The 26,385-nt window shown below is 41.9% G+C and overlaps 1 protein-coding gene across 1 annotated transcript in view; it reads left to right on the top strand.

Moving 5' to 3' along the window:
• The first annotated feature begins 4,335 nt into the window (after window positions 1-4,335).
• The window catches only part of GNS (glucosamine (N-acetyl)-6-sulfatase), a 60,811-nt gene continuing 38,761 nt past the window's right edge, over window positions 4,336-26,385 (top strand). The window contains exons 1-3 of the mRNA XM_082665170.1: window positions 4,336-4,668; window positions 23,261-23,320; window positions 25,978-26,184. Coding sequence (XP_082521296.1) covers window positions 4,474-4,668; window positions 23,261-23,320; window positions 25,978-26,184 — 462 coding nt within the window. The 5' untranslated portion in view covers window positions 4,336-4,473. The remainder of the gene's footprint in view (window positions 4,669-23,260; window positions 23,321-25,977; window positions 26,185-26,385) is intronic.

Below are 26,385 nucleotides of genomic sequence, written 5' to 3'. Positions count from 1 at the left end.
GTGTTTTAACACACTGATCTGCTAATTCCTTCATCTCGTCATTTATTATCTGTTTTTGCTGCCTGGTTTTTCTTTTGGTTATGGGTCACATTTTCCTGTTTGGGGGCCTGTGTAGTAATTTTTTTAAAAAATAAATTTATTTATTTATTTATTTATTTTTGGCTGCGTTGAGTCGTCGTTGCTGCACCCGGCCTTTCTCTAGTTGCAGAGAGCGGGGGCTCTTTGTTGTGGTGCACTGGCTTCTCATTGCGGTGGCTTCTCTTGTTGTAGAGCACGGGCTCTAGGCTCACGGGCTTCAGTAGTTGTGGCGCACGGGCTTAGTTGCTCCGCAGCATGTGGGATCTTCCCAGACCAGGGCTCGAACCCGTGTCCCCTGCATTGGCAGGCGGATTCTCAACCACTGTGCCACCAGGGAAGCCCAGTAATTTTTTTTTAATTGGATCCAGGCCATTGTAAATTTCATGTTGTCGAGTATCTAGATTTTGTAGTCTTCCCTTAAAGAGTATGGGGCCTTATCTTGGCAGTTAAATTTCTAGCAGATCAGCTTGACACTTTGAGACTTGTATTTAAACTTTGTCGTTGTAGGCATACAGTACTTTTCACGCATGATAGTTTAGCTCTACTACAAAAGTATAACCTTTCTGGGTTCTCTACTGAATGCTCCCTGTGATCAAGAAAGACTTTCCCTTCTGGCTAGTTGGATCTCAAACATTTCCAGCTCCTCTGGGAATTATTATATATCCTTGGTCATTCATTGCATTATCTTATGGTGCCTTCACACTAGGCATGTGCATCTTTGTGTTCAACAATGTCTCCCAAAGATATCTACCCAGATTTATGAAGGTTTGCACCTACATAGCCTCCTCTTTGGAACATTGCCCCACAAGTTCCAGCTACTTCAGCCCCCCTTAACTGTAATCTTTCTCTCTTCAACTCAGTTTTGTTCTGCATGGGACCTTTTTTCTGGCTCCCTGGTTCAGGATGTGCCTCCAGGTAGAAAACTGGGGCAACTGTTTGTTTCCCTTCACACGTACTCTTTAAGGGCAGACTAAGAGGAAGAGACAAATTGCAAATAAAAGTAATAAATAGGCTCTTGAATCGTTTGATAATTTGTAAAGAGAAGTGAATCATACAAATTCATTTAAAAATATTTAAATTTTTTTCTGATTTGACCTCAAACTGACATCAGTGAAATTCATATAAACTCATAATATGTGATTACAATGAGTGCACTGATGACTAAATTAGTGCCTTCAATTCAAGGAATATCTAAGATTAGTAACTGTGCAAGATAATTTGAAATGCCCATCTAAAAATATTTGATAGAGCTCCTGAAATTTCACACATGCACACACACACACACACAAATAATGAACTACAAGGATGAAAAAATTTTTTCTGAGCTATTAATAATAAAAAAACAAATACTGATCAACCATGCTAGAGAAAAAGTAAATTATCTTCATATTCTCTCTATAGAAAATATTACAAACCATGGTCATATGAAGAGCCGATTAAAGAGTACATAGCCATAAAATTTGGGAAAAAAGTTTGGAGAGGCATGCCTGACAGTTTATTAATAAAAATATTTTGTTAATTTTTACATTTTGCATTATTTGTAATATTTCTCAACTTTTAATAGTTTATAATATTGTGATTTCTTTTCTCAGTCTAAATAAATATACACTTTTCTATCTAGTTTTGTATTTATAATTGCTATTCTTTTTCTTAAGGAGCCCCCAAAATCGTATATAAGCTTCAGGCCACACAAAATCTGGATTTGCCACTGTTATCATCTCTCCACCTAACTGATCTACCTTCATCCATTCCTGTCCTCTTCTAGTCTGTACACCGTGCCACAGCCAAAAGGATCTTATAAAAATTCATGTATGGTTATATTTCTCCTCTACTCTTCCAGCGATTTCCCATTAGCCTTAGGATAAAGACCAAAATCCTTAACATAGGGTCTGGGCCCTGCCTACTTATCCCCTTCCTTCTCTCTCTCAGCTGCAATCATGGTGGCTTCTTTTAGTTATTTGAATGCACCTCCTCAGGACTTTTGCACATGCTGTACTCTGTGCCTAGGAGACATTCTACCACCCACCTATTCCATTAACAAATTATCTCCTTTAAACTTCAGACTGTCATTCAAGGTTATTTCCTCAGGGTATCTTAGACTAGATCAGCCCCCTACGCCCTTAAATGTTCATCACACTCTTTGCTTTTCCTTCATAGTATGTCTCCCTATTTGTAATTATACACTTCTGCCATTATTAGGTTGTATATTTCTCTGCCACTAGATTGCAAATTCCATGAAAGAGGGACCGTGTCTCCTCAGCACTGGCCTAGCATCTGGAACAAAGTTGGTACCTAATTATACAATCTCTGGCCCCAAATAATTTACAATCTAGTTTTGAAACAGAAACAGTGAGAAAATTTAACAATCTGGAACATCAGTGCAGATGGAATAGATTATTTTTGTGTGCAGAAAGTCCTACTGGAAGTCTTGAAATCTGAATACATGGGGGTTGGTTATTCCATCAGTGTGCAAAATTAGCCTAGCCTGAGGCTGTAACATAGTACACTGGCCATCTGGGAAGTGCTCTGACCAGATTCCCAGCACAATCCTTTTTTGCAGTAGAAATCTACTTCATTCTTATTTTTCACTGTGCTTTTTTTTTCTTATAATTTTTATTGGAGTATAGTTGAAGTGTTGTGTTAGTTTCTGCTGTACAGCAAAGTGAATCAGTTATACATACATTAATACATATATCCACTCTTTTTTAGATTCTTTTCCCATATAGGTCATTAAAGAGTATTGAAAAGAGTTCCCTGTGCTATACAGTAGGTCCTTACCAATTTTCTATTTTATATATTCTACTTCATTTTTTAAAATTCTCTTGTCTTCTGTAGACTTACTTTTTAAAAAGTAATAAAACTAAGGATGTTTCCTTTTGCATAAGCCTGAGAGTGGTGTGTATGACATTCCCAAGCACTTCCATAGTTATTTTTACCTTATACTACAGTGCTTTCACCGATTTGAAGACTTCCAGTTGGAGGGTTCAGCTTAGAGAAAATACACCTTATTTGTTAGGAACCAGGAGGTACAGCCTGTTGTTCTCAGTTGGGAATAAGGCTTGGTGGTTCACCTTGCCAGGGATATTTCCTTTGTTATTGTTACATTCACCAGTTTCTTTTATTTTTTAGACTCCACATATAAGTGATATCATACAGTATTTATCTTTCTCTGTCTGACTTATTTCACTAAGTATAATACCCTCCAAGGCCAGAGATACTTCTGTTTTCCTAGACTTGGGCAGAGGGGCAGGGTAGAGCTGTTCTACAGCTATCACAAAAATATTTGGAGCCCTAGTGTCATGGAATTTTTATCCCTAAACATTACTTAATAACTTGGTTGGGTGACCATGTCGCAGTGTTTTGGTTTTTGTTCAATGTGCACATCCTCCAACATCATCTAAAAGGTCTTTCAAAAAGTTACCAATTTTTAACAATCCGCCTGCCAATGCAGGGGACACAGGTTCACGCCCTGGTCCAGGAAGATCCCACATTCCGCGGAGCAACTAAGCGTGCGTGCTACAACTACTGAAGCCTGCACTCCTAGAGCCCGTGCTCCGCAACAAGAGAAGCCACCGCAATGAGAAGCCCGCGCACCGCAACGAAGAGTAGCCCCCACTCGCTGAAACTAGAGAAAGCCAGTGAGCAGCAACGAAGACCCAACGCAGCCAAAAATAAATAAATAAATTTTTTTTTAAAAAATCACCAATTTAATATTAGAGTAAATATTCCAAAATTCATCAAGGAATATTAGGCTGTCAGAATATCCCTAAATCGTTTGTTTGAAACCACGATATCAGCTGAGGAACAGCATAACCAGGCTTGGACTTAAACTGAGTTGTAGGGAAAATTAAAAGCGATTAAATATAAGGGCACTCAATAAGTGTTGTTGACTCGGGGATTAAATAGGTTACGGCCCAGACTTTGCCCACCAGCTGATCTTACTATCTCGTAGGCACATTCCTCCTTTCTCTTAACTGCTTCCTATTGGCTGATTCCCTTCCCCTCTTATCTGATCGTCCCCCCTCCCATTTTAATCCCTGAACAAAGGGGTCCTACCAAAACCCAACCCCTGCCTGAGTCGGGAGCAAGCTCGGGTGCTGCTCCCCCATGGCTTTTTCCCCCTTTCCGCCCACTTCCGGGTTTCCCTCCCTGCTGCTGTCTCCCCTCTTCCTTTCGGTCCGGAGCCCGCCCCTCCACCCGTCACGTGACCGCACGGCGTGCTCCGCCTCCTGCCCCCGGTTCACGTGATCGCGCCCGGTAGAAAACGCCCGACCACAGACGCCGGCCTTCACAGTGCAGTCTTTTTTTTCCAGCTGCTCGTGGCTTTCTCGCTCTCTAGCCTTCTGCACGTCTTTCCCGTCCGCCCGGGGTCCCCCCCCCGGAGCCCTGTCCGCCATGCGGCTCCTGCCTCTAGCCCTGGGTGTGCCCCAGCGGGGCAGCCCTCGCCACCTGCCCTACTGCAGCTCAGCGCCGCTGCTGCTGCTGCTGCTGGGAGGCTGCCTGGGGGTCTCCGGGGCGGCGGCGGGCTCTCGGAGGCCCAATGTGGTGCTGCTTCTCGCCGACGACCAGGACGAAGTGCTCGGCGGCATGGTAACTCTTCTTTCTGTTTCTGCCCCGCCCCTCCATCTCCCGGGCTGACTCCCTGGTTTCTGGCCCTTGTTCCCCATTTCTGACTAGCTGCTTCGACCCTGGGTAGGTTTGCTTTTGCCGCGCCAGGCCCTTTGCGCAGGCTTATGGAGCTGCGGGACTCTATTTCCTCTTTCCTCCGAGTCTCACCTGGGTCCACACAGAGCTTCTAGTCTGGACCTTACTGCTGAGGAGTTTGCTTCATGTCTCAAGACAAACATGTGGACGCCTGTTAGGGATGGGATGAACCAATGAGGAGCAGGTGCTGGCTAAGAGCACGCCAGCCTTGATTGTTTGTCTTTCAGGTTAGAGGACAAATCCAGCCCCTCTTTGAGGAGCCTAGGCCACTTCTGCCTTTGACCCTGTGTGCAGTGTCTGTGCCTGATATTTATAAAATAAGTGCTGATACGAACTATTCTGGTAGGTAGGTTGTAGAACTCTTCAGGGTGTGCTTTGCCTCACAAGAATCAAGAAAATTCAATTAGCCTAATTGGACACCTGGCTGATGCATTAGATACTGTCAGCGTTCCGTTTTATATCAGGTGGGTGGTGGGTGGTGTTCTGAGACTTAATTCTTTCCCAGAGTGAATTTTGCTTCTGGATCTTAGAATTCTCGAATTTGTGACCTTCAAGAACGTCTACCCAACCCCCTACTCACGGAGGCCTAGAAAGTGGCTTGCCCCAGGCTCATGAGTAGTTGTGGCAGTCCAGACAAAATCCTGACTAGGGCTCTCATCCTGGGTATGGCATTACTCCTACCTTTTTAAAAACAAGTACTTTATTGCTTTCTTCCTTTCAGTTCCCTTTTTGCTTTCAGCTAAATGCTATGAAAGCACTTTTGGCACGAGGTTCCTAACTTCTACTGTGTGGGAACACCCTAGCTGAGTGTCTTTCAAACTGCTGATTTCAACCCATAAGTGAGTTGTGAAATCAGTTTAGTGAGTAGCTACCAGCATTTTTATTTCCCTGTGGAATAGAGTAGAATAGAAAATGTCTGTGTGATACATGAGGTCAAGGTAAGCGTATCCATATATAGATATGTCTTAGTTGTGCATTAAAATGTATTTCTTCTTCAGGGCTGTGTTCAATGGCGTGAGAGTTTTCTAAATGATATTTAAGATGCTTGCGTTTTGACTCCCTGCTGGTTCCTGCCACGTGTACCTCATTGCCTTTTAGTTTCTACCCAGCCCCACTGACAATGAAGAGTGTTGACTTAATGGCCCTCCTGGATTTTACTTTGTTTTTTCCACCATTCCAACTGCTACACTTATCCTCCACACAAAACTCCTTTTTAAAACAGATTTTTGTGTGTGCTTTTGAAGTGTTTTGTCCAGAAAAAGCAAGCCATCTCTATCAAAACTTAATAATGATTTAGTGACTTAATTAAAAGACCCAGGGCTTCCCTGGCGGCGCAGTGGTTGGGAGTCCGCCTGCCGATGTAGGGGACTCGGGTTCGTGCCCTGGTCCGGGAAGATCCTACATGCCGCGGAGCGGCTGGGCCCGTGAGCCATGGCCACTGAGCCTGCGCGTCCGGAGCCTGTGTTCCGCAGCGGGAGAGGCCACAACAGTGAGAGGCCCGCGTACCGCAAAAAAAAAAAAAAAAAAGAGAGACCCAGCTTTCACGGCTCTGTTGAAAACAAAATCCATCACTTAAATATAAGGTATTCAGAATTCAGTTTCTTCAGTTCTCGTAGACCACCAGTGTGGTCTGTGTATATTTGAGGTTTCTTCCCTTTAGCCTGTTAATCCTATGTGCTCCTTTAAACCAGTAGCAGATTCTTTTATACAGATGTTTGTGCTGGAGAGAAGAGCCAAAATTAAGTGGAGGGAAAAAGTCAAATTTAATACTCCCAGTTCTCTGGAGAATTCTGTCATCTCCTGTAACCTTTTACAGACTACTCTAAATACCATTAATTGTCAAACAGGACTTGAAGGGGAAGAACTAAGAAATAACAGCATTTGAGAACCTACTTGGAGCTAGTCAGAGTGTGAAGTGTTTTATACAGTGCTTCAGTTATCACAGGAATCCTCTGCTGTAGGTATTGTCCTTATCTTAAAAAATGAGAAACTAAAACTTAGAAGGGGTTAAGTAACTTGGCCAAGGTTCATATAGCTATAATAAGGGGCAAAGCCCGGTGTCTTATAGTGTAAGAGCCCTGAGATTATATGCTTTTTCTCCTATTCTAGAATACTATGGTAATACTGATTTACCAGATGTCATTTCACATACCCACATCAGCATAGTCACACCATAGATCAGAGATTTCTTCAGGTGACATGGAACTCCTTAATTTTTTTTTTTTACATCTTTATTGGAGTATAATTGCTTTACAATGGTGTGTTAGTTTCTGCTTTATAACAAAGTGAATCAGTTATACATATACATATGTTCCCATATCTCTTCCCTCTTGCGTCTCCCTCCCTCCCACCCTCCCTATCCCACTCCTCTAGGTGGTCACAAAGCACGGAGCTGATCTCCCTGTGCCATGCGGCTGCTTCCCACTAGCTATCTATTTTACGTTTGGTAGTGTATATATGTCCATGCCACTCTCTCACTTTGTCACAGCTTACTCTTCCCCCTCCCCATATCCTAAAGTCCATTCTCTAGTAGGTCTGTGTCTTTATTCCTGTCTTACCTCTAGGTTCTTCATGACATTTTTTTTCTTAAATTCCATATATATGTGTTAGCATACAGTATTTGTCTTTCTCTTTCTGACTTACTTCACTCTGTATGACAGACTCTAGGTCCATCCACCTCATTACAAATAGCTCAGTTTCGTTTCTTTTTATGGCTGAGTAATATTCCATTGTATATATGTGCCACATCTTCTTTATCCATTCATCTGTCGATGGACACTTAGGTTGTTTCCATCTCCGGGCTATTGTAAATAGAGCTGCAATGAACATTTTGGTACATGACTCTTTTTGAATTATGGTTTTCTCAGGGTATATGCCCAGTAGTGGGATTGCTGGGTCATATGGTAGTTCTATTTGTAGTTTTCTAAGGAACCTCCATACTGTTCTCCACAGTGGCGGAACTCCTTAATTTACACATAATACTTCGTGTGTATTATTTTCATTTTTATGGAGAGAGGGAGATCTCTGACCCAAAAAAAGATCATGAATTGATGCCATAGTTGGCAAATAAACAAGTATCAGTCCCCCAGACTAACTCAGGTCAAAGGATTATAGCACTTGTATGATTGTGGTTTGATGTGGAATCTTGCGATCATCTTTGAAGTAGTCTTTTATGTGGTAGCATCATCTTTAACAGTTCATTGTATTTGTTGTAGCTTTCATCTGTGGGACTCCATTTTTAGGTTTTTTTTTTTTTTTTTTTTTTTTGCGGTCCGCGGGCCTCTCACTGCTGTGGCCTCTCCCGTTGCGGAGCACAGGCTCCGGACGCGCAGGCTCAGCGGCCATGGCTCACGGGCCCAGCCGCTCCACGGCATGTGGGATCTTCCCGGACCGGGGCACAAACCCGTATTCCCTGCATCAGCAGGCGGACTCTCAACCACTGCGCCACCAGGGAAGCCCCCATTTTTAGTTTTTGCCCAGGGAACCGTTCATCCATTTCTTGATTTTACTTGAATGTTGTTATGGGGTGATGGACACACTATTCTTCACTGAAGCACAGGTTAGTATTTTTAAAATCATTCTCTAGAAAAACTGACACTTGGTCAAAACCTCAAGGAAGTGAGGGAAGGAGATGTAGGGGAAGAATGAATACATCATGTCTTTGCTTAAGGCAAAGTGATCTTTCATTGTTAAAAGTTAGCCATAGAATTATCCGAATTGTCAAAATTTTATTTCAGAGCAGCTGTATATGGGGCCCAGGAAAGCAGGTGACTCCTTAGGGGTTTTTTTTGCTTCAGATGAGTAAAGTAGCACATTAGTCATATGCAAGTGTAAGATTGTCTGTTTCTTAAGGAATGTAGTTTGGCCTTAACGTGACCAGCTACTATCTTTGCTTAGATATCAAGGATCCACTTTATCATTCAGGTTAGCATGGACGCGCACACACGTTTTTTGGTACAGTGCGGTTTCCTGTTTGGGACTTGTTTGATTAAGCACAGAGTATGGTTATCACTTGTACTACCATTAGCATTTTAAAGGTTATGGTTATTAATATACATTTCTTACTTAAACTAAAATCTGAATTCCTGTGCAGCTCTGCATCATCATCTGGCTCCTGCCTACCTCTGTGACCTTGTCTTATTACCCCATTCTTCCCTTTACTTACTGTGCTGCTTCTAGCTCGCTGGCCTTTGTTCTGCCCTCACATGTGTTGCTTTCCTTTTCTGGCAGCATATTACTTGTTCACTCAACCTGAAAGCATCTTCTTCTGGGGCTTTGCCTGGCTGACTGATCATGTGACTCAGTACTGAAGTTACATCCTGAAGGAGGCCTTTCCTGACCACCTCTTGAAAGTAGTTTTCCCCTTTGCTGTCATCACCTGCAAGCACATGGTCCTGGTTTATATTACTCTTCACTGCCTGAAATAATTGTTTGTTTACCTGTTGTTTGAGTACAAGGATCATGAGGGCAGGGACCTTCTATCTTTTGTCCACCATTGCCTAGATCAACGCCTGGCACACATTAAGTGTTTAGTAAATGTGTTACAATCACAAAATTTAGTCTTACTATAAATCAGATATTCTTCGGTAGCTTTGCATAAATACCAGACAATTTGACCATCGTTCCCTGTAATCAGCTCACATAGTCCTTTTACTATTTATACTTTGCATTCCTGTTTCCCCTGCCTGTGTACTCACTGTAACTCAGATTCTTCATCAAACCAATGTTTCATTCAGCCCAGTGTTTTTTACTTGAGGATAGCACCCAGTGATGTTTTGTGGGAAATCATGGCTGGTGACATTCCTTCTGAAGGTTAGCAAAGACCTTATGTGTCTCTAGCATCCCCTGGCAACCTATTGTGGATCTACTGAAAATCATCAAAGACCTTTTTTTTTCTTTAAATTTATTTCTTTTATTGAGGTGTAGTTGACATAAAACATTATGTTAGTTTCAGGTGTACAACATGGTGATATTTGTATATATTGCAAAATGATCACAGCAATAAATATAGTGAACATTCATCAATAATGTATAGTTACAGAATTTGTTTTCTTGTGATGAGAACTTTTAAGATCTACTCTCTTAGCCACTCTCAAACGTGCAATACAATATTATTAGCTGTAGTTGCCATGCTGTGTATGACATCCCCATGACTTCTTTATTTTATAACTATAAGTTTTTACCTTTGGACACCCTTCACCCATTTCACTGCACCCACCCTCACCCCTCACTTCCTGTCTCTGGAAACCACTAGTCCAATATGTGTATCTGAACTTGGGTTTTCTTGTTTTTTTAGATTCCACATACAAGTGAGGTTATACAGTATTTGTCTTTCTCTGACTTAATTCACTTAGCATAATGCCCTCAGAATCTACCCATGTTATCAAAATGGCAATATTTCATTCTTTTTTATGACTGAGTAATATTCCATTGTGTATATATACCACATCTTCCTTTCCATTCATCCATTGATGGACATTTAGGTTGTTTCCATTGTCTTGGCTATTGTAAATAATGCTACAGTGAACATGGGGGTATATATATCGTCGAGTTACTGTTTTCATTTTCTTCAGATAAATACTCAGAAGTGGATTTGCTGGACCACATGGTAGTTCTATTGTTAAATTTTTGAGTAACCTCCACATGATTTTTCATACTGGCTGAACCAGTTTACATTCCCACCAACAATTGCACAAGGGTTCCCTATTGTCTACATCCTTACCAACACTTTTTATCTCTTGTCTTTTTGATGATAGCCTTTCTAACAGGTGTGAGGTGCTATCTCATTGTGGTTTTGATTTGCATTTCCCTAACAATTAGTGATGTTAAACATCTTTTCATTTACCTGTTGGCCATTTGTATGTCTTTTTTGGAAAAAGGTCTTTTCAGATCCTCTGTCCATTTTTGTTTTGTTTTAAGACTTACTTACTTATTTATTTATGGTTGCGTCCAGTCTTAGTTGCAGCACACGGGACCTTCATTGAGGCATGAGAGATCTTTCGTTGCAGTGCACGGGCTTCTCTAGTTGTAGTGTTTGGGTTTTCTCTTCTCTATTTGTGGTCCACAGGCTCCAGGGCGCATGGGCTTTGTAGTTGTGGTATGTGTGTGCTCTAGAGTGCATGGGCTCTGTAGTTTGTGGCACGCAGGCTCTCTAGTTGAGGCGCATGAGCTCAGTAGTTGCGGTACTCAGGCTTAGTTGCCCCATGGCATGTGGGATCTTAGCTCCCTGACCAGGGATCAAACCTGCGTCCCCTGCATTATAAGGCAGATTCTTTACCACTGGACCACCAGGGACGTCCCCTCTCCCCATTTTTTAATTGGCTGTTTTTTTGCTATTGTATGAGTTTTTTATATATTTTGCATATTAACCCTTTATCAAATATATGACTTGCAAATATTTTCTCCCATTCAGTATAAGTTGCCTTTTCATTTTGTTAATGGTTTTCTTGGCTCTGCAGAAGCTTTTTATTTATTCTTTAATTGAGCTAGAGTTGATTTACAATGTTGAGTTTCAGGTGTACAGCAAAGTGATTTAGTCATAAATACATATATATTCTTTTTCAGATTCTTTTCCATTATAGGTTATTACAAGATAATTGAGTATAGTTCCTTGTGCTATACAGTAAATCCTTGTTTTTTAATCTGTTTTTATATATATTCCCATACTCCTAATTTATCTCTTCACACACCCCCACTTTGCTAACCATAAGTTTGTTTTCTATGTCTGAGTCTGTTTCTGTTTTGTAAATGAGTTCATTTGTATTTTTTTAGATTCCACATAAAAGTGATACCATATAATATTATATGTCTTTCTCTGTCTGACTTACTTAACTTAGTATGATAATCTTTAGGTCCATCCATGTTGCTGCAAATGGCAAAATTCCATTCTTTTTTATAGCTGAGTAATATTCCACTGTATATATATGTATACCACATCTTTTTTATCTGTTCATCTGTTGATGGACATTTAGGTTGCTTCCATGTCTTGGCTGTTGTAAATAGTGCCGCTGTGTACATTGGGGTGCATGTATCTTTCCAAATTAAGAGTTTTTGTCTTTTCCAGATACAGGCTGAGGAGTGAGATTGCTGGATCATATCATAACTATACTTATAGTTTTTTAAGGAACCTCCATACTGTTTTCTGTAGTGGCTGCACCAATTTACATTCTCATCAACAGTGTAGGAAGGTTCCCTTTTCTCCACACCCTTTCCAGCATTTATTATTTGTAGGCTTTTTGACGATGACCATTCTGACTGGTGTGAGGTAATACAGTAATACCACATTGTAGTTTCGATTTATATTTCTCTAATCATTAATGATGTTGAGCATGTTTTCATGTGCCTGCTGGCCATCTGTATGTCTTCTTTGGAAAAATGTCTATGTAGGTCTTCTGCCCGTTTTTTGATCGGGTTCTTTGGGTTTTGTTTTGTTTTTGTTTTTTTTTTTTTGATATTGACATACATAAGCTGTTTGTATATTTTGGAAATTAACCCCTTGTTGGTTGCAGCATTTGCAAATATTTTCTCCCAGCCTGTTGTCTTTTTGTTTTGTTTATGGTTTCCTTTGCTGTACAAAGCTTATGAGTTTGATTAGGTCCCATTTGTTTATTTTTGCTTTTATTTCTTTTGCCTTGGGAGACTGATCTGAGCAAATATTGCTACAATTTATGTCAGAGAATGTTTTGCCTGTGTTTTCTTCTAGGAGTTTTATGTTGTCATGTTTTATATTTAAGTCTTTAAGCCATTTTGAGTTTATTTTTGTATATGGTGTGAGAAAATTTTCTAATTTCATTCTTTTACATGAAGCTGTCCAGTTTTGGCAGCACCACTTAGTGAAGAGACTGTCTTTTTTCCATTGTATATTCTTGCCTCCTTTGTTGTAAATTAATTGACCATAAGTGTGTGGGTTTATTTCTGGGCTCTCTGTTCGGTTCCATTGATCTACGTGTTTGTTTTTGTGCCAGTACCATACTGCCTTTTTTTTTTTTTTTTTTTTTGGCTGCATTGGGTCTTTGTTGCTGTGCACTGGCTTTCTCTAGTTGCATCTTGCAGTGGCTTCTCTTGTTGTGGAGCACAGGCTTGAGACACACAGGCTCAGTAGTTGTGGCTCTCAGGCTCTAGAGTAAAGGCTCCGTAGTTGTGGCACATGGGCTTAGTTGCTCCACAGCATGTGGGATCTTCCCGGACCAGGGATTGAACCTGTGTCCCATGCATTGGCAGGCAGATTCTTAACCACTGCACCACCAGGGAAGTCCCACCATACTGCTTTGATTACTGTAGCTTTTAGTATAGTCTGGAGTCAGGGAGCATGATACCTCCAGCTTTGTTCTTCTTTCTCAAGGTTATTCTAGCTATTCAGGGTGCTTTGTGTTTCCATACAAAGTTTAAAATTATTTGTTCTAGTACTGTGAAAAATGCCATTGATATTTTGATAGGGATTGCATTGAATGTGCAGATTGCCTTCGGTAGTATGGTCAGTTTAACAATATTAATTCTTCCAATCCATGAACATGGTATATCTTGCCATCTATTTGTGTAATCTCCAATTTCTTTCATCAGTCCCTTATAATTTTCTGAGTACAGGTCTTTTACTTCGTTAGGTAGGTTTATTTCTAGGTATTTTATTCTTTTTGATGTGATTGTAAATGGGATTGTTTCCTTAATTTCTCTTTCTGATAGTTCACGGTTACTGTATAGAAGTGCAACACTATATTAATTTTATTAACATTAACTGTATATCAACTTTGTATCGAGCAACCCTACCAGATTCATTGATGAGCTCTAGTTTTTTGGCGGTGCCTTTAGGATTTTTTATGTATAGTATTACATCATCTGCAGACAGTGATAGTTTTACTTCTTCCTTTGCAATTTGGATTCCTTTTCTTTTTCTTGTCTAATTGCTGTGGCTAGGACTTCCAATGCTACGTTGAATAAAAATGGCAAGAGTGGGCATCCTTGTCTTATTCCTGATTCTAGAGGAAAAACTTTCATTTTTTCACTGTTGAGTAGGATATTAGCTGTGGACTTGTTATATATGGCCTTTATTATGTTGAGGCACATTCCCTCTATATCCACTTTGAGAGTTTTTATCATAAATGGATGTTGAATTTTGTCACATGAGTTTTCAAAATTCCTGAATAAGTTAGAATTCTCTAGCTAATGGATTACTTAGGTTTTCTATCATCTGTATAAAACAGTGGGGATAACTTTTTAACAGTACTGAAAATGACCCTCTTATTAACATGGTTATGTATTTGGGTTATTAGTCTTTAAGAAGTTATTACACAACAAAATACACTTAAAACTGTGTTCAGTATGTTAAAACTGTGTTCAGGAACTTCAGAATCGTTATGAACTGACTCATAATACAACTGAAATAAGTTTCTTCACATCATCCTTTCTTGCTGTCTGGAATCTCGATAAAGATCGTTAGTATTTTTTATTGTTATTATTTATATCTAAGTGACCATCTTCATACTTTTTATCCTTGCTGTAGGATTTGAAACTAGTGTTAGACCTTCGCGGTCTCCTAGGAGTTTTGACTCGCCCAGGAAACAACAAGAGTCGGAAGCCGATGCAAAACGCAAGAGGTTTATTGAAGGCCGGTGCACCGGGGTTCCTTGGTCCTCACGCAGGAGGTCGAAGAAGGAACCCCTTTTGGGCGCGAATATGTCAGTTTTATAGGTTCCCACTTCCCCGTATGTAAATTATAGATTTGGTTGTGTTTTCCTGCTGATTGGTCCCGGCTTAGGCTCGGACCAGAGAGGGAACTTGTCCCCAGCTTCCTGATTGGTCTTTGACAGATACCTTTTTTACATTTTGTTTATCTCCCTCCTTCTCGGAAGGGGGCCGGACATCCTGGAAATTCACCCATTGTCTAAGAAGCCCCTATTGTCTGGAGAGTTCTTAATCATTAGCTGGAACAATGTCCCTCGAGTCCCACATTTCCCCCTTTTTCTTGTGACTATTGATTCCAATCATGGAATCTCAACCTTCTGTTCGTAAACTTTGGTACTGTTGTCTTAACATTAGAACTTGTACAGTACTGATACGTTCTCTAATAAATGCTATCAAGCGATTTAGGATACATGGTCCAAAAGTTAAAATCAACAATAAAACAATAAGAGGTCCCAACAGAGTAGAGATTAAGGTGGTAAACCAGGGGGACTTATCAAACCATGATTGAAACCATCCTTTTTTGTTCTCTCTCTCCCTTTGCCTTTTATCTAAGCGTTCCCTTAGTTTATCCATGGTTTTGGTAATGGTTCCTGAATGATCAATATAAAAGCAACATTCTTCTTTTAGAGCGGCGCATAATCCCCCTTCCTTAAGAAACAGCAAATCTAGGCCTCTTCTATTCTGCAACACCATTTCTGAAAGTAAGGTGAGTGATTCCTTTAGTTGAGTTATGGAACTTTCTAATGCTCGAAGGTCGATGTCTACAGCCTGTCTTAAACTTGCATAATACTGGGGTTGTTGTATGAGGGCTGTGGTTCCTGTTCCTATCCCGGCAGATATTCCTAGTCCCAGAAGGACAGCCAATGTGAGGGTTACAGGTTCTCTTTTGTTTTTTGTTTTTCCTACATATTCACCTAAAAAGGATGAGTCTGAATGGTAGATAAGTCTAGGGACTAATTGCACTAACACACAAAAGTCAGCTGAATTATTAAGAACCTCTAAAGAGACACAAGGGGTGAGCCCCGTGTTACATGTCCACCATCCATCTTGAGGAGGTACAAGATATCCTGAGCCTGAAGGGAGGATAAAATCATGACAAAGGTGTCTATGGGACTGGGGAGGTGTTCCTATACAAGTACCATTTCCGGAAACCGAGGACAGGGTTAATTTACTGTTCCCTTCTTGCTTCCATCGACATTGGTCTGAGGAGGTAGAATTAGTATAGTTGGAGTTATATCCTATAGCATCATAATAAGGGGGAGGGGCAGCATAGCAAAGCCAACATGATTTTGTAGCCTCTGGGTTTGTAGCATTGAGAACCGTAAAGGCTGCCTGCACCAAAGAAAGCATCCTATCCTGAGGAGTCCCAGGCTTAACTGTGGGTTCTTTGGATCTAGAGGTTTCATTAGTCTCATTCTTTGTTGACGTAGTTGAAGGGGCCGGGGGAAGCAAAGGGGGGCCAAGTACGGGATTTGGGCCTATTGATATAGGAGCAGGAGTCTTAATCTTTAGCTTAAGGGTCATTAATATTCCTAAATCATATCCCCTCATGTAAAATCTAACGCCCCAAGAATGACCATTTATCCATTTTTTATCTCTTTTTCCGGGATTACTAAAGGAAATTTTAAGGGGATGACACCATCCTGAACATTTACTCCGGTGTCCGGTATCCTCATTATGAGAATAATTAGCTGTTACAGTAATTAAATCCCAAGTTGAGGTGGGTTTTCAATTAGTATCCCCGGTAGTTTCACATCCCCAGCTTTTGCAATAAAAGTTTTCAGTTCCACCACATTTATAATTCAGAGATCGAGGGCGGTGGAACCCGGGGCATACGTAGAAAGTGAGGATACCAAGCATCATTCTTTTGCCTGCATTTTTGCAACCCGGCCCAAACCAATCAGTTTCCGAAACTTTGGAAGGGGCAGTGTTCATATCATGAGAATCTTCTGTATCCCAATAAGGTGCTCCTATAGCCAATTTACAAACATCAGGAAAAAGATCTGGCCACCAGGTCCAGGGGGGTGCAGTATGACTAATGGACCAGGTTACATCTTCAGTCTGAGAAATTACCTGCCAAGTTAAACGCTGGGGGAGGTGAGAGCTAAAATCACTTACAGTCAATAAAGGCAGTAAAACCAAAATTATAAGTCCTAGGTTCGTAGAAGCTTGAGTTTGAGCGGGTTGTCTGTTCTTTGGGCCCGCCATCCTGATGATGCCGTTGCTGGTGCAGCCTTCACATGTGAAGCATGGATCCAGGCAGTGATGCCGTCCACTTTTATGGCCGTTGGGGTGGTGAGGAGGACGGTGTATGGTCCTTTCCATCGAGGTTCCAACGTCTGGGTTCGATGCCGACGGACGTATACGGAGTCTCCGACTTGGAAAGGATGAGTTTCTCCCGGTGTTCCCGGTTGGTAGGCCTCGGCGAGTTGGGACCATATTTCTTTCTGGACCAATTGGAGTCCCAGTAGCCTTGCATATAAGTCAGTGTTATTTTGACAATCAGGTTTTATTTCTTTTCCTAAAGTGAGGAGGGGAGGCGGGGCACCATATAATATTTCAAAAGGAGTAAGATGGTATCGGGCAGGTGTATTTCTAACCCGAAATAGGGCCAAAGGAAGGAGCACCGTCCAATCGGTACCGCCAGTCTCCAAGGACAATTTAGTTAGGGTGTCTTTTAGAGTCCTATTCATTCTTTCTACCTGACCTCAACTTTGGGGTCTATAGGCACAATGTAATTTTCAATCAGTCCCCAAATATCTGGCCACATCCTGACTTACCTGGGCGACGAAGGCTGGACCATTATCAGACCCTATTACCTTTGGTGCTCCAAATCGAGGAAAAATTTCTTCTAAAATCTTTTTGGCTACTACAGCAGCTGTTTTTTTCTTTGTTGGGAAAGCCTCTATCCATCCTGAAAAAGTGTCTACAAAAACTAAAAGGTATTTATTACCGTACCTTCCAGGACGCACTTCGGTAAAGTCCACCTCCCAGTAAGTTCCTGGGCGGTCCCCCCTGAGTCTTTTTCCAGTTTCAAGTTTCCCTTTGTGAGCATTTACCTGTTGACATGGGACGCATTCCTGCACAATTTGTTCAGCTAATTTTGTCATTCCAGGGGTTTCGTACCCGGCTTTTTGTAACAAGGCTACCATCTTTTTAGTCCCCAAATGTGTCCATCTGTGCATCTGTTGTAACATGGATTCTGCTTGCTGAGGGGACAAAGTTCCTTTTGTTGTGGCCGGGATGATTTCTTTATCACGGCCTCGTTTTTCAGGAACTTTATCTGACAGTCCTAAAATGACTTTTCCCGATGTTATTTCTCGGGCCACTTGGTCAGCCATATTATTTCCCCTAATTATTGGGGTATTTCCTTTTTGATGTCCAGGGCAGTGGATGATACTGACTTTAGTAGGAAGCATGAGTGCAGTCAACAAAGCCACGATTTCATCTTTGTTTTTAATTTCTTTGCCACCTGAAGTTAGTAGCCCTCTCTGTTGGTAAATGGCACTGTGGATATGAGCGGTAGCAAACGCATATCTACTGTCTGTGTAGATGTTTACTTTTTTATTCTCTGCCATCTCTAATGCCCTCGTCAGGGCAATTAATTCAGCTCGTTGGGCTGAGGTCCCTTGTGGTAGCGCCGCTGCCCATATGACTTGTTTTCCGTCTACCACGGCTGCCCCAGTTCGATGCTTACCTTCCTCCAGGAAACTGCTCCCATTCGTGAACCAGGTGAAATCAGCATCAGGGAGGGGCAGGTCCATCAGATCTGGCCTACTGCCGTGTGCTGCAGCCAGTACTTCCTGACAATCATGTATGATGGTGGAGCCTTCCAAGTCAGGATCAGGTAGCAAGGTGGCTGGATTGAGTCCTGTGGCTGGAGCAAACTTGATGCGATCTGAGTTTAGCAACAGGGTTTGGTAATGGGTCATCCTGGCATTAGTTAGCCACCTATCCGGTGGTTGACGGACTACATTTTCCAGGGCATGAGGAGCTGTTATCATTAGATTTTGTCCTAAAGTTAGTTTGTCAGCATCTTTGACTAGAACGGCTACTGCAGCGATTATCTTTAAACAGGTGGGCCATCCTGATGCCACAGGGTCCAATTTTTTTGACAGATAAGCAACTGGGCGATTCCAGGGACCCAATTTCTGAGTCAATACTCCTTTTGCAATGCCCTTATTTTCGGCCACGTATAAATGAAAAGGTTTGGTTACATCTGGCAGTCCTAGGGCTGGAGCTGAAAGTAAAGCTCGTTTGATTTGGTCAAAAGCCCGTTGTTCCTTATCGCCCCAAACGAAAGGAGTGCTGTTTTTGGTTAGGGGGTACAATGGGGCCGCCAGCTCAGCAAACCCTGGAATCCATAGTCTACAGAATCCGGCCGTCCCCAAAAATTCTCTAACCTGCCTGGCGTTTTTGGGAGCCGGAATTTGGGCCACCGTATCCTTTCTGCTCTCCGTGAGCCATCTTTGCCCCCCTTTTAATAGATACCCCAGGTAACTGACCTGTTGTTGGCATATTTGTGCTTTCTTGGCTGAGGCTCTATATCCCAGGGTTCCAAGTTCCGTTAACAGTTTTTTAGTACCCTTGATACAATCTTCTTGGGTCTCAGCAGCTAATAAAATATCATCAACGTATTGGAGTAATGTTACCTGGGGATTTGATTCTCTATATAATGCCAAATCCTGATGGAGGGCTTCATCAAAGATGGTCGGGGAGTTCTTAAATCCCTGAGGTAGCCGTGTCCATGTCAGCTGACCAGACATTCCCGATGTTGGATCTTTCCATTCGAAGGCAAAGTAGGGTTGGCTCAGGGGAGAGAGTCTTAAACAGAAAAAAGCATCTTTAAGGTCCAAAACAGTATACCACGTATGTTGAGGTGGAAGAGTGCTCAGGAGGTTGTAAGGGTTTGGAACTGTGGGGTGGAGGTCTGCCACCCGTTTGTTTACCTCTCGTAGATCCTGCACCGGCCGATAATCATTTGTTCCTGGTTTCTTTACCGGCAGGAGAGGGGTGTTCCATGCTGATTGACATCTTATTAAGATGCCCAAGTCTAGTAGCCTCTGTATATGGGGACGGATACCGTCTTTGGCTTCTCTACCCATGGGGTATTGACGGACCGTTATTGGGGTGGCAGTTGCCTTGAGTTCCACTAGCACCGGGGGCCGATTTTTGGCCATCCCCATACCGGCAGTTTCTGCCCAGGCTTGAGGGAACCGAGTTACCCAATCTGTAACATTAACTCGTGAGGATGAAGGCTGCTCGTATAATTTATATTCATCTTCTAATTTTATAGTCAATATTTGAAGTAACCTTCCCTTATTATCAGTTATGGTGGGACCTTCTGGCTGAATGTGGATTTGAGCCCCTACTTTGGAGAGTAAATCTCTTCCCAGCAAAGGATAGGGGCATTCCGGAATAATCAAAAATGAATGGGTTACTCGTCCAATCCCAAGATCTACTGTCCTTCGTGTGGTCCATGAATATTGTTTATTCCCAGTGGCTCCTTGTACCCATGACCTTTTAGCTGAGATAGGACCTTTTGAGTGGAGAAGGACGGAGTGCTGGGCTCCGGTATCCACCAAAAATTGAACAGGTTTCCCCTCCACTTTAAGAGTTACCCGGGGCTCGGGGAGAGGGTTCGAGCCCTGACTTTCCTAGTCTTCTTTTTCCAATGTTAAGATTTTGTTTCTGGTTGGCCTTCCTCCATTTTTTTTTTTAGGGCATTCTCTCGCCCAATGTCCTTTTTTTTTACAGTAGGCACATTGGTCCTTGTCTAATGGCCGCCTTCTGTCTGCCGTTCGCCCTTTCTGCCTATTCCTATCCCCTATATTTTTTCCTCCAACCACAGTGGCCAGTATCTTACTTAAATTCCTCTCCTGTCTCTTATCCCGTCTTATTTCACGGGCTTCCTGCTCTTTCTGCTTTCTTTCTTCCTTCTCTTCCTCTGTTTCTCTTTTGTTATATACTTTATCTGCCTCTTTTACTAACTCCTGAAGCGAAAATCCCTGCAAGCCATCTAGCCTCTGTAATTTCTTCTTAATATCAGGGGCCGCTTGATCTATGAAAGCCATTGCTATAGTAGCCCTATGTTCCTCCGAAGTTGGATCATAAGGGGTAAAGCGTCTAAAGGCTTCCATTAAACGTTCCAGGAACACAGTTGGAGATTCCTGGGGCCCCTGAGTGACTTCCCTTACCTTAGCCAAATTAGTGGGCCGTCTGGCCGCTCCATGGAGACCCGCCACCAGAGCCTGGCGATACATTTTCAGGCGCTCCCTACCTTCCGGGGCATTGAAATCCCAGTTTGGCCTGACGAGTGGGAAACCAGCATCAATCTCGTTAGGCAGCTGGGTAGGTTGTCCATTGGCGCCTAATACATTTTTTTCTGGCTTCTAAAAGAACCCGTTGCCTCTCCTCAGTCGTTAGGAGAGTCTGGAGCAGCTGCTGACAATCATCCCATGTGGGCTGGTGGGAGAAAACAAGAGATTCTATTAAAGCGGTAAGGGCCTGTGGATTTTCGGAAAAAGTTGGGTTATGCATTTTCCAATTATAAAGATCTGCAGAGGAAAAGGGCCAATATTGGAGAGGTCTATTCCCTTGGCCGTCGGGGGGGGCCATATTCTCTAAGAGGTAGGGCAGTGGAGTCTGGGGAGATAGCCCTCCGGCTCCTAGTGCCCGCTGAGGGACCCCTTTCTTCTTCCATCATGGATGGTTCCCTTGGTGCCGAGGGCAGTGGAGCTGGGGGTCCTCTAGGTGGTAGGGGATTTGGGGCCGGAGGATAAGGGGGTGGGGAATCCAAAAGAAGCAAATCGGACTGCGGGTCAGGATAAATCGCCTTCGGTGGATCCGGGGCGTCCGGTAGCTTCTCCGTGTTGGGGTTTTTCTTTAAGGCTAATATCTCCGACGCTGCTGATGTGTGCGCGGACGTTCCTGTTGAGGAAACAAAGGGCCGGACCCACGGAGGTGGGGAGAGAATTAAATCTTACCAGACCAAGACATATGGTACTTGGTCTGGATGTCCGTGGGGATCTATATTAAATATCTTAGACTTCAGCAGCTTAATCTTGTCTAATAAAAAGGATCCTTCGGGGGGCCATCCTATCTGAAATGTTGGCCATTCAGAGGCACACAAAGTCTGCCACTTTCCTTTCTTTACCTCTACCGAAAAATTATGGGCTCTGGCCCGAACTTCGGTCCAATGGCTTAGGGTAAGGGAAAGAGGAGTCGTCATAGTTTGTCCCATTGTCGTCCGTCAGAGAAGAAGAATAGACCACAATACAGAAACAGTTAAAACTCCACGAAACACATATACGCATGGGCCACCGCGAGCTCGCTTCAAAACCGAAACCTCTTCAGATGGCAGTTATCACCAAGGGAACTGCCGAAACCGAGTGAAGGGGAGACAGAGTTTGCCTCTCCTTCCAGATGAGCCACCAGGGCGTCCCCTAGGGCTCATGGACGCCGGCTATTAGCACGTCTGCCTAGCCAGAGGTCCGATACAGATTCCATAATAAGCCGATTCTTACGGCTTTCCTCCGATAATGGCCCACAAAGAACAAGGGACAAACAGACAATCAAGCTCGAGCTTACCTGGTACCTCCAACTCCCGATGTTCTTGTGGTCCGGGGCGAGTGGAATCCCGGACGAGCCCCCAAATGTTAGACCTTCGCGGTCTCCTAGGAGTTTCGACTCGCCCAGGAAACAACAAGAGTCGGAAGCCGATGCAAAACGCAAGAGGTTTATTGAAGGCCGGTGCACCGGGGTTCCTTGGTCCTCACGCAGGAGGTCGAAGAAGGAACCCCTTTTGGGCGCGAATATGTCAGTTTTATAGGTTCCCACTTCCCCGTATGTAAATTATAGATTTGGTTGTGTTTTCCTGCTGATTGGTCCCGGCTTAGGCTCGGACCAGAGAGGGAACTTGTCCCCAGCTTCCTGATTGGTCTTTGACAGATACCTTTTTTACATTTTGTTTATCTCCCTCCTTCTCGGAAGGGGGCCGGACATCCTGGAAATTCACCCATTGTCTAAGAAGCCCCTATTGTCTGGAGAGTTCTTAATCATTAGCTGGAACAATGTCCCTCGAGTCCCACACTAGTTGTTCTCTCTACTTGTCAGGATGTTAAGTTTTGAGCAAAAGATGAAAAGCAAGAATATAAACGAAATAATTTTCTGACTAGTCTTTTGCTTGACAAGGTTTTCTGTATATGTGTTTGCCGCTTAGTTCAAGTCTTTGCCTGAGGTGGTGGTTGGTCTAGTGCAGAGGCCCATGAGCTTATAGTCAAAAAGTGTGCATCTGGGCTTCACCACCGAGCACCTGATATTTGAGTTAGTGTCGGGGCCTTGTCTGGCTTTCAGAACCTAAGTGTTGTTTTATTTCTGTTTTAAAGGATGGAAGACTCCTTTCATATCATTTTTCATATCCTGCTTCTAAAGATGAATTAATAGAGGTAGATCTGCCCCACCTGTTTGTAAGGCAGCTGGTGACAAATAAGAGAAGGGCACCAAAATTTCATTACATTGAAATCAACATTGCTAGAATAGTGCCATCAGCTGTGAACTTTCCCTTCCTGCAAGCATTACAACTCCCTGAACTTTTGCACAGGACATAACTGACTGTAACCAAACTTGTTTGGTTCATCTCCAGAAACACATGGGACACTTGGCTGTTCCTTAGTGTCAGATAGAGCTGATCATTGGGGAATAAAAGGTTGAGAGTAAGATACAAAAAAACATGAATTTTGTTCTGTGTGTTTTAGTTTATTGGAAGAAATTGTTCAACAGATAACTGTTTACTTTACAGACACCACTAAAGAAAACCAAGGCTCTCATTGGAGGGATGGGGATGACTTTCTCCAGTGCTGTAAGTTTTGAAGCTGATTTAATTTTGTTACACTTTGTGTTTATGTTCTAAGAAGAAACACTTTCTTTTGGGTCGTCTACTGTAATTTCTGTGGTTTTTTTCTAATTAAATGCCTGATCTGAGGGAAGGAGTCTATTTAATGTAATATAGATTTGTTTAGTTGAAATATCACTTCTTAACAATTGAAGATTAATTACAGGTATTTTGTAAGCCATTCTCATCTACAACTCAGAACTAGAGAAGTTTATTTAAAACTTCACTGTTTGAGGTTTGAAAATGGATTGTAAGAAACGGTTAACATTTGTACTGTGTAAATATAATTCCATGGTAAAAGCTTGCAGGCTACTCTGCAAAACCCAATTAACCCTGATAGCCAAACCTAACGAAGATAATAGCAGCAAAATGAAAGAAACCCAACAACAACTGTGTGTACATGTGTGTGGACATATATGTAAATACAAATATATGTGTATATGTACACATGTAAACATAAATACAAAGATCCAAAGTAAAATACTGACAAATCAAATTCAGGAACCATGCTCATAACCGAGTCAGTGGTAGCCCAGCTTAATATCAGGAAATCCACTGAACAGCAGCTAGTGTTGGTTAAGAGCAGACTCTGGAACCAGATCACCCTGTTTTGAATGTTGTCTCTGCCTCTCTCCTAGCTGTGTGACCTTGGGCAGCTTATTAACCTTTTTGGCCTTTGGTTTCCCCATTTGTAAATAGGGATACTAAAACCTGTCTCGGAGGTTAAATGGATTGTTACATGTAAAGCAAGCATTTATATCAGTGCCTAACTTAGAGTAAGTACCACTACATAATGGTGGTTATTATATTGTTTACCAGCATATGAGTGGTTAAAAGGAGGAAAATTAGATACTTGTCTCAATGGATGCTTGAAAGTCCTCTGAAATGTTGGCATCCTTTCCTTGTAACTTATTAAACTGTTACGTCCGTACTATGACGAATATTTCAAACAAATAGCACAACTTACGGTTAAGGTTAAAGTCTCAGAACACTGCTGTTAGGGAAGAGACAAGGGCCCAATATCTCTCACTTAATGTTCTTCTGAACTGTCTAGTCATTGGCATAAGTCTTGTGGAATTCAGAGTACTTGTGGAATTCAGTACTTGTGGAATAAAAGTACTGGAAAAAGACAAAAATTGTTATTTCCACTTGTCTGGATTTTCTGCCTAGAAAACATAGAGTTGTTGGAAAACTTTTTAAACTAATAGAATTTAGTAAGGTAGAAATGAAAAAATAGAAGTAACTTTCTTCCATATAACTAGTTAGAAAAACATGGGGAAGAGAAGATCCCACTTATACAGCAGGAAAATATAGACTCTAGGAATAGCTGGTGGTGGCCAGTAATGGTTAAGACCTATAAATGTAGTTACAAAATTTTGTGAGTGATAAAGTATTGGGTTGGCCAAAAAGTTCATTACAGATGATGTTACGGAAAAACTCGAACCAACTTTTTGGCCAACCCAATACTTCATACATAGATATGCACATCATTTTGTGTGGAAAGACGCAAGATTATAAAATGCTTATTCTAATCAGAGTCCCAGCAAGATTTTTTTTAGGCTGAATTAAGTGATTCAGAAGTTATCTGGAATAATAAAAAGGTTAGAATAATCAAGGTAAAATGTTTAAAGGAAGAAATTTCCCTGCTGGACACTAAATGTAAGATCCAGTGAGCAGTGTGGCATTGGCCAAAAAATAGGTCAGGAAATATAAAAGGGAGAGAATTACAAGAGTTGCCAATGTGAAAATTATAAAAGTCAAACATGTAACAAACTCAAAAAGCAAAAGTAAAAAATGGGAAGTATTTGTAACATGATTGAATCCTTCCTTAACTCAAATTTTATGTCACAAGAGGGGAAAATGTGCAAAGCACATGAACAAACCATTCACATGAACACAGTTGGTCAGTATGCATGAGGAGAATGTTCATCCTCACCGGTATTTAAAAATGCCAAATCCAGTTTGAAAGGCCGAAGAGATGCTAAGTATTTCAAAGGGATAATATGTAATTCTGGCAAGGGCGTGCTCAAATGAGCATTCCCTCCCCGCTGGTGCGAGTACAAGCTACTATTACCCTTCTGTAAAGTGGATCCGTGATGAGTATTAAGACCTAGACAAACATTGGGTTGAATAGGATAATTCCGTTGATCACAGGAGCTAATAGGAGCATAATTAGAGTAGGAAAAAAATTTGTGTCCAGTGTATAAAGTGATGCAAGAAATGTATAAAGCCACAGATCAGCCTGAAAATGAACCTCTACTTCTCTGCCACATTAGATTCAAGTAGTATTCTTTATCTTTGTTCAAGACCTAGCTCCCACCATGCTGTATTCCTTGCATGTAAATATTTCTTTGGCAGATGAAATTAGAACAACTTTAGGTTATTCTGTAGAAAGAAACCAGCTGAAAAAGAAATCTGTTTTCTGGGTTCTATCTGCTTTACTGTCTCCACTAGGGGACTTAAAGCAGCTCTGAAATGTGTCATGTATAAAGAAAACCTCTATTCCATGGGAAATTAGAAATTTGACTTTGGGGCATTGAGCAGCTTGCTTTCTGTTTAGAAATGATGAGAAATCCGTCTGTCTTGTGTAACTTTGCTTTTTTTTGCTTCTCTTCCGTTTGTAGTATGTGCCAAGTGCTCTTTGCTGTCCGAGCCGAGCCAGTATCCTGACAGGGAAGTACCCACATAACCATCACGTCGTTAACAACACTTTGGAGGGAAACTGCAGTAGTAAGTCTTGGCAGAAGATCCAAGAACCAGATACTTTCCCAGCAATTCTCAGATCAATGTGTGGTTATCAAACGTTTTTTGCAGGGAAATACTTAAATGAGGTATGTTGAATGATCTAATTATTCCCGTTCTTTCTTTTTAAAAAACAGCTTCTTGAATGTGAATTAGTATGATTCATGTTAATTGTTTTTTAATTAGCATCCGTTCAAGTCATGTTAAACGGTTTTCGGTGTATGTTGTTTTCTCTTAATCTGCCTGTTAAACCAGAACTTACATGAACGTATTTACATGATTTGGGCACT

This window comes from Grampus griseus (genome assembly GCF_964374135.1).
Source record: "Grampus griseus genome assembly, chromosome: 11".
Taxonomy (NCBI): domain Eukaryota; kingdom Metazoa; phylum Chordata; class Mammalia; order Artiodactyla; family Delphinidae; genus Grampus; species Grampus griseus.
Note: the sequence above shows the minus strand (reverse complement) of the source record. Positions and strands in the feature narration are given on the sequence as shown.